General features: G+C 42.5%; 1 protein-coding gene across 17 annotated transcripts in view; it reads left to right on the top strand.

Annotated features, from left to right (window-relative positions):
* ADGRL3 (adhesion G protein-coupled receptor L3) overlaps positions 1-13,043 on the top strand; it is a 526,579-nt gene that overhangs the window by 463,224 nt on the left and 50,312 nt on the right. For 2 of the 17 annotated variants that reach the window (XM_083718343.1, XM_083718341.1), the window contains one exon: positions 8,183-8,481. The exons of 12 other annotated variants lie outside the window; for them this stretch is intronic. In XM_083718343.1, the coding sequence (XP_083574469.1) occupies positions 8,183-8,361 (179 nt within the window). In that variant the 3' untranslated portion in view covers positions 8,362-8,481. Of the gene's footprint in view, positions 1-5,735; positions 7,049-8,182; positions 8,482-12,559; positions 12,689-13,043 lie in introns of those variants that run through there. 3 more of the 17 variants (XM_083718334.1, XM_083718331.1, XM_083718328.1) reach the window with 2 other exon arrangements.

The following is a 13,043-nucleotide window of genomic DNA, read 5'->3' as shown; positions in this document are numbered from 1 at the left end:
CTGTGCATTGAGAAGTAGCCTAAAGAACAAAAGAAACGCTGTCCTGCAAGGTCAAAGCCACTCGCACTGAAAACAGTAATAAAACAGTAGGTGGCTGGTTCATTTGGAAATCGACAGTGCAGGAGCAATAACACGCTGTGGGTTAAACCACAGAACCTAGGACTTGCCGATCAGAAGGTCGGCGGTTCGAATCCCCACGACGGGGTGAGCTCCCGTTGCTCGGTCCCTTCTCCTGCCAACCTAGCAGTTCGAAAGCACATCAAAGTGCAAGTAGATAAATAGGTACTGCTCCAGCGGGAAGGTAAACGGCGTTTCCGTGCACTGCTCTGGTTCGCCAGAAGCGGCTTAGTCCTGCTGGCCACATGACCCGGAAGCTGTACGCCGGCTCCCTCAGCCAGTAAAGTGAGATGAGCGCCGCAACCCCAGAGTCAGCCACGACTGGACCTAATGGTCAGGGGTTCCTTTACCTTTACCTTAAAGAAGTAGCGAGGCTGCAACAGGTTGGGAAATGTATGAGATGAAAATCACAGGGAAGTAAAAGTACAGGGGGGACGAGGAGAGAGAATGCTAATGGGATCGGACCCAAGCTTTTCTGAAAACTCTCAACCCCCTAATATTTAATTAATATTTAAATCTCCCTTTACATGAGCTGTGGCCTTTTTAAAAATGAGGCAGACATTTTTTATATATAAATCCCCCATGTTTTCTGTAATTTTTCCTTCAGAACCGAACAGGTTAGGAAAGGTATTTGACTGTGTCCACACATTTCACTGTGCTCTTACTGTGTGATTCCGGTGCTTGGATTTTATTCATCAAAAATGCACATGTACCCTTGGTTTGGAAATACTACAGTTTCATAGAATTGTAGAGTTGGAAGGGACCCCTTGGGTCATCTAGTCCAACCCCCTGCGGTGCAGCAGGAAACTCAGCTAAAACATCCAGTTTGATGCAGTGGTTTCTCATCTCAGCTTCACACTGATCGGTCCTTAAGCTGGTCCAAGGTGTCTCCAGTCAAGATGTGAACACCTTTGCATGGGGTGAAGACATTCCTGCCCTATCCACTCCCCTTGGTGTGCACACAAACAGAAACTGGTCTGATACTAATTAAGATATGTTGATGTGAACAGCTGGGGGTCTGGGAAGCTTATCCTGACTTAACTGGTGGTGATATGAACACCCATTTCGTCTGAAGAAAACACAAACTCTAAACCTTCTTCTCTTCTTCGTATCTAAACTGAAATATCTCCACCAATAGCATTTTAATTAATTCTGATTCTCTCTCACGAGAGAAAATGTGTTGTTGTTGTTTTTAAAAAGCTATGACTGTCTCACTGTAGCCCCAATCCTGATCAGGCCCGCCTGCAATTGGAAATTGGCAATAGCAACCTTGAATGTATAAATATTTGACTAAATATTTAAAGTATTTTATGTGATCTGCAAAGACATAATCTGAAACTTAAACAGGAAAAAGGAATAGAGTGTTATGGCAACTGTATTTATATATAATCAGTTTAATTTCAGTTTCATGTACATTCTCTCATAATGAGTCAAGCAAATTAATCTCAAATTCAAACAGTGGGAATATGAGTCTGAAAGGAAATTAAAATTCATAACCTAATACCATGATTTCCATCCCAAGTGAAACCTGAGTGGTTTCAGAATGAGGTCTCCCACCACCTCGTCTTCTCTCCAAATATAATTAAGCTGTCGTTTGTGCTGCTGGAACAATATACAGCAGAGCTAACTTAGCAGGGATACCTGGAGGCAGGTAGGGGTGTGGGTGTTGTTTCTAGGCAGACTTTAAAATGATCCACTGATGAAGGCATATTTTCCAACCTCAGTATCAAAATTTACATTTGGTCACTCTGCTTCTACCTAAAAACATGGGGAGACGTTCATTTACATGCTTTTTCTGTTTAAAAGAGTGTTGTTTTTGTAAGGCTTAATTAGGGGTTGGTCTTTCATTTCTCTCTACATCTCATGCTGATGTATCCCATGACATTTGATACAGCCAGGGTGACGCCGAAAGGGTTTTCTCTGTGGTGGTGCCTTCTCTTTGAACATTGCAATGATTAGCTTGCTGGGGGCTTTCACAAAAGCCGAAAAAATATTTATTTAGGAGGGCATTCACACTGATAAATGTCATTTTACTGGGACGTGATCCAATTAAAGTGAAGGACATGTTCCGGAATGATAGCTTTTAAATATATAAAAGAAATATGCTAATTAGGCTAGCTGTGTTGAGATTTTTAGATTTTAAACGGATTTGTTTTAATTATGGTATTGTTACAAGCCCCTCGCTTATACCAAGAGAGTATAGTGGGAGCAAACCGTACTCCTATAGAAGATCCCCAGACAGCAATTTCTGCAGCCCTTTCAAGGCTGCACCACCAGTTCCTAGTTTACTCAAGAAACCCTTGGTTGTCTTTCATGCTGTATGAAAATTGCTAATGAGAAGTTTATGGCTTTTATCACACCCGTTTTGACATGCTCCTTCGCAGAGGCTTCGCTCATGGGTCACTGCTCAGCTCCTCCTTCTGTAGCGAGTTGGGCACGGATGGGAATCAGAGCCACGCCACACTCAGCCCAAATGGATATAAACACCACCAAACAGGATGCACAAATCCCCAGCAACCTGGTTTCTACACAATCTCCCAGCTGCTGTGTAAATCACAGAAATAGCAAAAGCAGCAGCAAGAGAAAACAGAAAAGGAAGAAAGACAGGGCAAAATATCTGGCTAGAAGTATCTGGCAGAGTAAGCCCAGTGATATGCTAGGGCCCCTCTCTGGAGACAAGGGTGTACGGTCTCAGGAACCTGGAAAGATTGCAATGGAAAGAACAATCAGAGAGGAGTGCAGGAGGTTCTTAAAGACTCTAGAGGGCACTCCAGTCCAAGAAATAAGGTAAACAGTACTTGGGTGAGTTGAAAGCATCACTCTAGAAATCTTATTAAAAGCAACTTGTCACCAGTGGAGGAAGCCAGGCTTCTTGTTCTGTAAACAATACCAGATATTCTGAAACCTTATCTGTCTCACTCCACTCGGCAGTGGAAGAAAAATACAGGGTTGTGCTCTGAGGGTAGCCGAAGCAGTGGCATTTCACGACTGTAAGCCGTTATGTTCACTCCTCCCGCAAAAAAAAGGAAGGAAAAGCGCTGCATAAATCTACCTGCAGGGTTTGTGCCAGAGATAAATGCCATTTAACGTGGGTGGCACTGTGGTCTAAACCACTGAGCCTCTTGGGCTTGCCAGTCAGAAAGCCAGCGGTTCAAATCCCCACGACGGGGTGAGCTCCCGTTGCTCGGTCCCAGCTCCTGCCAACCTGGCAGTTTGAAAGCACACCAGTGCAAGTAGATAAATAGGCACTGCTGCAGCAGGAAGGTAAATAGCGTTTCCATGCGCTCTGTTTTCCATCATGGTGTTCCGTTGCGCCAGAAGCGGTTTAGTCAACCTGGCCACATGACCCGGAAAGCTGTCTGTGGACAAACCCCGGTTCCCTCAGCTCGGCCTCAAAACAAGAAGAGCACTGCAACCCTATAGTCGCCTTTGACTGGACTTAATCATCCAGGGGTCCTTTTCCTTACCTGTGACATCTATATAAAGCCTTTGGGAGCAGCCATCAGTAGATTTAGGTCAAGGTGTCATTAATTTGCTGCTCCGTGTCTGGAGTGTGTGTCAGGTCCAAAACAGAGACTGGATGTACTGGTAGGATGGATGAAGGCCAATAAACTGAAGTTGAATCTGAAAAGACAACAGCCCCTGTGAGTGATCAGTTCTTGGATCTGAAGCTTGGGATGTTAATCTACTCTGGTAGTGGTTACACTTCCTCTGAAGGAAGAGGTCTATAGTCTGAGGGATGCTCCTGGATTTGTCACTGTCATGGCAGGCCCAAGCGACATCACCAGCAGGGATTGCCCGCTTCAGTTGGTTTGTCAGTAGTGATCATTCCTGGATAGGGATAGCTTTGATACAGTGATTCATGCACTGGTAACCTCAAGACTGGATTACTATAAAAGACTTTATGTGGAGCTGCCCTTAAGGTTTGTTTGGAAACTGCAGCATGCTGCAGAATGCAGGGACCAGATTGCTCAATGCAGCTCTTCTGAATGAGTTGCTCTGGGCACCATTTAGCTACTGATCCAAGTTCAAGGTTTTACTCCTGGTTGATAAGGTTCTGAAAAGCTCCTAACCAGGCATTCACAATATAGACCACCTTCGTCACTTCCATCTGTGGAAGGAGCCCTATTAACCCTGCCACAACTTGTAGACATCTTACCATGGTGCAGAGAAGGGCTTTCTCTGTGATGGCCCCTTTCTTGAGGAACAATCTCCCTGCATGTGGTTGTTTCCACCAACAATTGAAAATGTATCTGTTTACCCCAGGCATTTCTCTGACTATTAATAGCAATTCCAGGTGTTTCTGCCTACAATGTTGATGTTTTAACTTGGTTTTATCGGTTGTAGGGCTATAACTTGTTTCATTTGTTTGTGAAAAGCCTTGGTTGTGTTTCTTTCAATGAAAGATAGTGTATAGACTCAATTAATAATACCCATTGACAATTTGTGCTGCGATCCTGTGCTCAGTTCCATATGCTTCACGCCACTGACCACAAGCCAACAAAAGAGTTAAGTGTAAAGAATTTTAACTCTGTTGGGCTGTGAACTACTGGCACCGTCCTTAGTTTGCCGTGGATTGGTTAAATTCTTTGACTACTGAATATTATGAATTAATCTACCCTCCTATTCCAGAACTGTGTTTCCTGCAAGGCTCCTTCCTCCCCTAGAACCATGGCTCTGATCACCCATCAAGGCAGGGGGCGCCATTTTCTGTTTTTCTTAAGTGGCAAAGCATCCCAGGCTGGCCCTGCTGGAGTAGCACAATGGGCATTTCTCCATATTGTGATTTGATAGTGAACAAGCCTTAAAGGAAAATAAAGAGCTGCACTCTTGGGTTTGGCAACTCTTCCGGTTTTCCTTTTTTGGAAAATGAGCAATGCAGTGCTGTGTGAATGGGGTTGGTTTCTTTAGCATTGTGTATTCTGCACACAAACCACTCAGATAATGGGGTGGGGGGTTGCCCACAAGTTCACCTTCCCCCCAAATAAGTGGCTGTTCTTTCTGAAGACCTCACAACATGATCATTTAGTGTGATTTGAGATGTAGGCTGTGGTGTCTCACCCAATCAATCTGCGGCTGAGTTACAGTTCTGTTGCTGAACCTTTCGATAGGTTCATTGATAGGCATGTAACCCGTTGCTTTGATGTTCTCAACAACATCACCCAGGAGCTTTTACCCCCAAATATGAGAAAAGATGAAACAACACGGGAAGAAAATTAGTGTCTATATCACAGACACAAATGTATTGAATTTGCTCTCAGTAACATGTAACACCAATCTTGTGTTTGCCTCAGGTTTTACATCCGTTGTCCCATTTGATGCCTGCAGCAACAATTTCATTATGACTTGGTGTGGGAAAGGAGTTCCTTAGGGTGGGGGGTGGGGACCGGGATCTTTTAAGACCAGCTTTATTTTATCAGCCATGAAAGTTGGCCTCATTCAACATCAGTCCATAAAGACAGTGACCTGCCTTGTGGAATAAGCACACCCAATCCTTTTACGTTTCAGCTTGATGTGTAGAGATGAGCCTTGCCCAATGCTTCTGTGTTTCTTCCATAGAGGAGTTCCTGTGCAACACTTAGCATTTAGCACTGAACATTTATTTTCTTTGGCTTCAGATATATCATCCTCCAGAGCAGCCTGGCCACCATATAGAAGTCTCAAGAACATGTAGCTCAGGGAACCAGGCCTCTCTTTCCAAACCTTGGGATTTCCCCCAGGCCACAGATCGCTCTCCAGTCCTGCTAAACGCCTAGCTGGAATGCCATTGAAGTGTAACAATGCCTGTTCGTTGCTTAGATGGAGAATGGAGGAGGAGGGGTGTGCGGAATGTAGAAATTTCTGATTTCTGCATGACTGGAATATAGCCTACTGTACAAAAGGAAGAATAACATCCACTTTTGCTTTTGCCCCTTTTATGCCTCCCACCCCACCCCCCAATGATACGCCGCCCCCAGAAGGTTGCCCACAACAGAAGCACTTTATGGCATCCTTTTTACTCCATACAGTTAATCCTGAATGGAGGTGCCATTGTATTGCCACATCTTTTTAGAGCTGCAGGAACTGGAGCTGTAAGCATGTCATCCTGGTAACGTGCGTTTTAGGGAATAGCTACAACTTTGTCTGTTGTCTCTGTATGGCCTTAGCTTGCTAGAATCAATAAGAGTTTATTTCTCGGAGGGGCATCTTGCAAGAGACCGAGTGGAATGGGATGTGTAAAGCAGAAAAGGCTGAAGCATTTCGGTGGATGTTTCCCTTTTGCTGTAGGACTGTGACAGTAGAAGAGTCCTTGGTGTTACAATAGCACCGCCAAACATTCAGCCAGAATACTTGGCCTTCTCAGCCACTATATATAATTCGTTACGAAGCCACTCTGTAGGAAGGTGAGATTTCCTTTCCCTTGGTGGTAGTTCTGATAAACTTCCTTTGACATGTCAAGTTACATTTAGCTTCAGAGGTGCTGTTAAATCAATCATTTCAGGCAAACAGACATTAGCTTTGTAGTCAAGAGATTTTAGGCATTTCTTATGGACACGATGGCAGAAGATGTGTAAACTCCAATTAACTGGTTCCACATCCACTGACTATCCACAAAGGATGCAAAAGTAAAATACCAAGTTTAAGACTATAGGGGCAGTACAAGCTGTATCTAGGTCGAACTATATCACTGCTTAGATCAGTGATAGATTATTTTAAATCATGTTTCAATCTAGGCATATTAATCCATATGGCTCAGTTCCTTCAAAAGTACAGTAATAAGTGATAGTCTAATTTATAAGCTTAGGATATGTAATTGTACCAAATGTGAGTCGCTGTGTAGTGACCCCTAGAAATATGTTGTTGATCAATTGTTTTCTTCCTTGCATTGTTCTTCTTTTGGTTTGTATTTGCAAAATAAAAAATAAAAATTATTTTTTAAAAAGTTCAGAAAGACTTTTTCCAGTATTAAGATATTTTGATGCATAATATTCTTATTCCAGATTAAAAGGAAATTACAAGGTTTGAGTCTTCCATGGTTTGACTATGTTCAAACACATTATTCATTGAACATCTAAGCTCTAATGTGCAACTAAGTGTGCAATCCTAGTTATGTCTATGCAGAAGTAACCCCCACTGAGTTCAGTGGTGCTTACTCCCAGGTAAATGTGTATAGGATTGCACCATAAGAAAAGAATCAGCTTTACAAAACATTTATAATTATTAAGAATGACTTTTTATTTTCAATGTATAAGTTACTTTTAAAATACTGGTCTGAACCAAAGCAAGTAAAACACTTGATTGTCAGCTGCATCCAAAGTATAGCAGATAATATATCTAGGAAGATCTGGGAAAATAAAGAATATAAATCAGTAATTAGAGGGAAAAGGCTTTGAAGTAACAGCAAGGTGGTATAAGACCCTAGTATTAATAAATAAGTTTAATAATTATTATTCTCTTGGAAATGTTGAAAGAGCAGAGGAGGAACTTTTGATAGATAGAGGGAACGTCCCATAGGTAAAATAAAAAAGTGTTCTGGAAAATAATTCATATATTATTAGGAAAGATCACAGAATAGCCTCTTCCACCAGATCCATTGCTTTCTCCTGAATTACCCTGTTCATTCAAAAGCACAAACTTTTAAAAAGATCACTACAACCAAAATCTTGCTTACAAATATGAGCGATTGTCAGCAATGTACGTAAATGAGTTAAGTTATGGGACCCCACACCTATGACCAAACTAGCAAATTATACATAATGATAAAAGAGATAACACAATGGTGGGGTATATTTATGCCCCTATGGGGATGGCAGTCTCACCCCTCCTGAGTGGAGAGAAGGTGATAACCTTTTCCTAGGTGATCTGCACAGATCATCTGAGGAAGGGCGAGCTGTGTGCCTGTGTGTGTGTGTGTGTGCGCTTGCGTGTGTCTTGCGTGCCTAACTCGCATATTAACCTTGACCGTTTGTCACTCGGACTGAGGCGCTTTGTCAGCTGGGGTTCCCCCGTTGCTCACAGAGGCAGCTAGGGAAGTTGAATCTACGGAAACACAGCCTGACTTCAACTCTTGTCCATGTATCTTCAGTTCAAGAGCTTTTCCCAGAGGAGCTACTCATGCTCCGCACAGTGCCTGGTAGAGCTTGTCCACTCACTCCACTTCTACATCAAAGCTGGGACATCAGAAGACAGAAGCCGTGGAAAAGCGGGGAACACCAGGAGTGGGCAGAAAAGCACGAAATGGAACCCACAGAAAAAGAGCTATGAGGAAGTGACATTCAGGGAGCCATATAGACTCTTTGCCCTGACCTGTTTGCTACTTGCATTAACCACTAGGCAATCCAGTGAGGTAATGGGCAAACCAATAAAGTCAACCTCAAACACTTACCTGTGTGGGATCTCCTTCTTTCTTGTTGCAATGTCAGGTGGTTTGACGTCCCCAATGAGTCAATGACACACAGCCAGTCCCTATTTTCTGTAGCTGTCCCAAATCATTGTGTCTCCTAATCTTTTTGTGTGATATGCAAATATGCATTAGAGTTCTTCAGGTTTCCTCATCCAACTGCAGACCCTTAATCATCGTTGATAGAATTGTGGCCATCCTATTTGACTTCAAAGTTGGTGCTTTCGCTCTTTATTCCAGGGGTTTCAGTGATGATGAAGACTCTGGCCATGACTATGGGGTAGCCAGTTATGACTCTCAGTCGTTAAACTATTCTGCTTCTAGATAGGGTCAGGGGAGGAAGAAAGGTCTATAGAAGGAGAAGGCCTGGACTAAGATGGAAGCTGGTATGAGGGAGTAGAGGAGCCTAGAGAAAAGGGGATTTGTCAGGTAGGTCTTGAGTAATAAGAGGAGAGTGAAAGAGACACAAAAATTGGGGTTGGAGAAGGCGTATTGATTCGTAATACCCTGACAAATCTTTGGCTGTGAACCTAGGATCCAAAAACTGCCATAGCACAGGGGTAGCCAACATGGTCTCTCCATGTTTTGTTTGACTCCATCTTCCATCATCTCCTGCCAGCATGGCTAATGACAATTGTAGTCTTACATCATTTGGAGATCCCCGCATTGCCTACCTGTGTGCTATGGCTTCCCATTCTAATCCCTCCTTCCCAGCAATAACTCTGCCACCACGATCAGAGAGACAGCAAAGGAAGACCTGGCCCCAGACACTGGCCCACTTCACGTCCAAATGTGGACACACATAGCAAGTTCAACTGCCATCTGTTTCATCTCAGTCGCAGCCTGCATGAGCCGTTTTGCTAGTCTTCATAAAATGCTTAGGCAGAACAATGTACATTTTCACCCTTTTTAGTGTAACTTTTAAAGTATTGTGCAAAGTTGTTCAGAGTGTTGGGGATAAAGTGGGACATAAAATAAATAAGCAGTTGTAACTAGGATGGTAAGAAGGTGACTGACCTGCAGCTCTTGGGCTTTCTCTCGGCATATTCCACATTACAGCTCTTTGAACCTTGTCTGCTAAGCATATAAACCACTAGGGGAATTCTTAGGCCCAGCATTGATTGACAGGATGTTTTTTATTTTATTTTTCATTTTCTAGCCCAACACTCCTTGCTAAACTCTTCCTTGAGAGTTACGGATTTGCTTTTTGTTACTTTTCAACCAGTTAGTATAGAGAAAATGAAGCCAAAACCACAACCGCTCCTATCATTTTTGGAGCATCCTCACTTTGTAGACTTGTGATAAATAGACACAATTTAGATACTAGAAAAGTAGAGGAAATTGGAGAGTACAGAATCTTACTGAGGAAAAACTGGAGCTGCTCTTCCCTAGCTTAAAAGTTAGCCGGTTTTAAAGAACTCAAGCCGGGTTTTTGTCATGACTCCTTTGAGAAAGGAGGATCTCATAGAATCATAGAGTTGGAAGAGACCCCAAGGGCCATCGAGTCCAACCCCCTGCCAAGCAGGAAACACCATCAGAGCACTCCTGACATATGGTTGTCAAGCCTCTGCTTAAAGACCTTCAAAGAAGGAGACTCCACCACACCCCTTGGCAGCAAATTCCACTGTCGAACAGCTCTTACTGTCAGGAAGTTCTTCCTAATGTTTAGGTGGAATCTTCTTTATTGTAGTTTGGATCCATTGCTCCGTGTCCGCTTCTCTGGAGCAGCAGAAAACAACCTTTCTCCCTCCTCTATGTGACATCCTTTTATATATTTGAACATGGCTATCATATCACCCCTTAACCTCCTCTTCTCCAGGCTAAACATGCCCAGCTCCCTTAGCCGTTCCTCGTAAGGCATCGTTTCCAGGCCTTTGACCATTTTGGTTGCCCTCCTCTGGACACGTTCCAGTTTGTCAGTGTCCTTCTTGAACTGTGGTGCCCAGAACTGGACACAGTACTCCAGGTGAGGTCTGACCAGAGGATCTGCCCCAATTCTCTTACTCTCTACAAGAAGGCAAACAAGGCAGATTCTCTAAAGGAACAAGGGTGCAGCTAAAATTCTCTTGAAAATGGCAGATGACTAAAGCTAGCTTGGGAAATGGATCTAGAGACAAAATTAACAGAGACTGAGTGGAACTCCTATGTAGTTCAGCTTCACCTGAAAACTATTTCGGCGACAACCTGGGAGGTCATGTTAAAGTTGATACACACATGCGTCTTACTCCTGTTGAGTGGGAATGTCTCTGTTGCGCTCAAGGTAATGATAGGCACAGAGGTCATTGATTCACCTGTGGTGGGAATGTGGTATATTTTAAAAAAAACGGAATATGATTTTGACTACCATTGGCGACATTGTTCAACAGGCAATTCAGCAAGAGCCTCTCTTGGTGTTATTATTTTTAGAGAACAACGAACAGGTTGTTCAAAAAGATTTTATAGTACAGCTATTAATTGTGGCTCACGTATCACAAGGTATGGCAAACAGCTGTAGCAGAAAAATTAACACAACAGCGTAGATTAGCTGGAGAGATTAAACAAGATACATATGTGGATGTATGGTTTCCTTTTTCCTTTTCAATTTGCATTAAGTCTCACATGGGAGCCAGCTGTGTAGTTTGGTATCAACAGTATCTAATCCTATCAGTTATGCACCAATTTGTGTTAACAACATAAGGATGTCATCAGGCAGAAATCGCTTTTCTGCAGCTCCTAGCTGGTACAATAATATGCATGCTTTAGAAACTATCACTGAGCTCTGTGGGCCTGTTGTGTCGCAAGGCCCTTTTCCCCATGGAGCGCTGACCCTTAGCAAGCCCCATCTGATTGTACGCCCACTCCTCTCTCTCTTTCTTTCTCTTTTTTCTCTCCGAAATGTTTTGGGTTTCTGTCTTAGGGCAGAATCTAACTGGGCATTATCCTATGCAAGCCCCATCAGAATGAATAAAAGCTCTACCAGATCACAGTAGTTGGTGGTTGGACTGTGTCTTTAGATAATTGTTGCAAATGTCCCTGTATTATTATTGTGGGTAGCAACACAAAAAAATAGTCCTCTTTCATTATCACAGTTTTTCAGCAATTCTTTCCTAGTCTTTTTATATCACTCCTTGCTGCCAAGACAGAAAAAAATGAAGTACTTGAGAAACTATAGTCTCTCCATCTCTGTCTGGAAATCCTCCCCAGGACCTGTGGCTGCTTCCAGAAGGATCCTTATTTCTGCACGTCCCTTGTTCATATCAATCTTCTTTTAACACTAGTTTGTATAGACTTATTTATTTTGCTATTCTTGGTCTTTGTGAATTACACTATAAAGAACTTCCGTACTAGTGGACTTTATGTCAAGGGTCTAGATCCCCTCACCCCGACCTAACATTCTTGTATGGAAAATGAACGTTGATTTGGCCACTTACCAGTTTGAAGGTTGTGCTTGTAAAAAACGAGGAACTATCAATGGGAAGGGGATACCATAATATCTGAGTATTGACTCCCAGTATTGTATACATCTGAATTTTACATTGTCTGTCATTACAAAGTGCCCCCCTCATAGAAGTAAATATGAATCATATCACATTATATATAAACACATTATATGTTGCGTTGTCAGTAAACTGTTCCAAAAGTGAATAAATAGCAGTCTGTATTGGGAGTGTAGCAGCGGAGCCCAAAATCTGGAGGAAACCCATGACTCACTCTAGTGGGTGTTAAATGTGCCATTTTATTTTAAGTTACGCTCATTATATTTGTTTGGCCTTTCCTTTAGAGTGATCATCATCTTTTTTTTATGTGGCAAACATGCTGAGTGTCTCTTCCATTTACACTCTAAGCAGTTGGTTGGGGACATCCTGAATGGTTGGTTTAGCATCCCTCCCATCCTTTTCTGTTTGCATTCTCAGTGACATCTGTGCTTTGGTGGCATTTAGCTTCCCAGTCGAAGTAGCTGGCTGCTTTTAATCGGGACTGTTGAAATTGTTGTCAGTCTGAATGTTTTCTTTTTTTAATCATATTTGCCTGATTGACCTTTTTTTGCTTTTTTTTCTCTGTCTTCCTATTGGGCTGCTCCAGGAGCCATGGCTAACCATCTTATAACCAATGCTCTCCTTCGTCCTCATGGCACTAACAACCCTTATAACACATTGCTCGGGGAATCGGCCGTCTATAACAACCCTTCTATCAGCATGTACAACACACCAGGTGTGGTGGAGTTTCTCTCATTTTTCTAGTGAGAGTCCCATTTTATGTGGCTTTTATAGGCACATTTTTTCTTTCTTTCTTTTTCTTTCCTCCCCTTTATTTTTGAGCACAAATAATTATTTCCCTACCCATTTCAGAACATTTTTCCATTTTTCCCAGGCTTTTTTCTTGAACGGATCTAAATTAATTTTGAAAGACACCCATCAGTCAGATCTATTCAGATGTGTATGACCTTTTGTTTTAATATTTTCAGTGTTGTGTTTGGTCACTTGTATCCATTTATCTCTTGTATATCTGTTTGTCAAACATTCATTTGAGAAACAGGAGCGCTGTCCAAGGTAAGTGATATCAAAAT

The sequence above is a fragment of the Podarcis gaigeae genome (assembly GCF_964106915.1).
Source record: "Podarcis gaigeae genome assembly, chromosome: 17".
NCBI classification, from domain to species: Eukaryota; Metazoa; Chordata; class Lepidosauria; order Squamata; family Lacertidae; genus Podarcis; species Podarcis gaigeae.
This window is presented reverse-complemented; position numbering and strand designations above follow the sequence as displayed.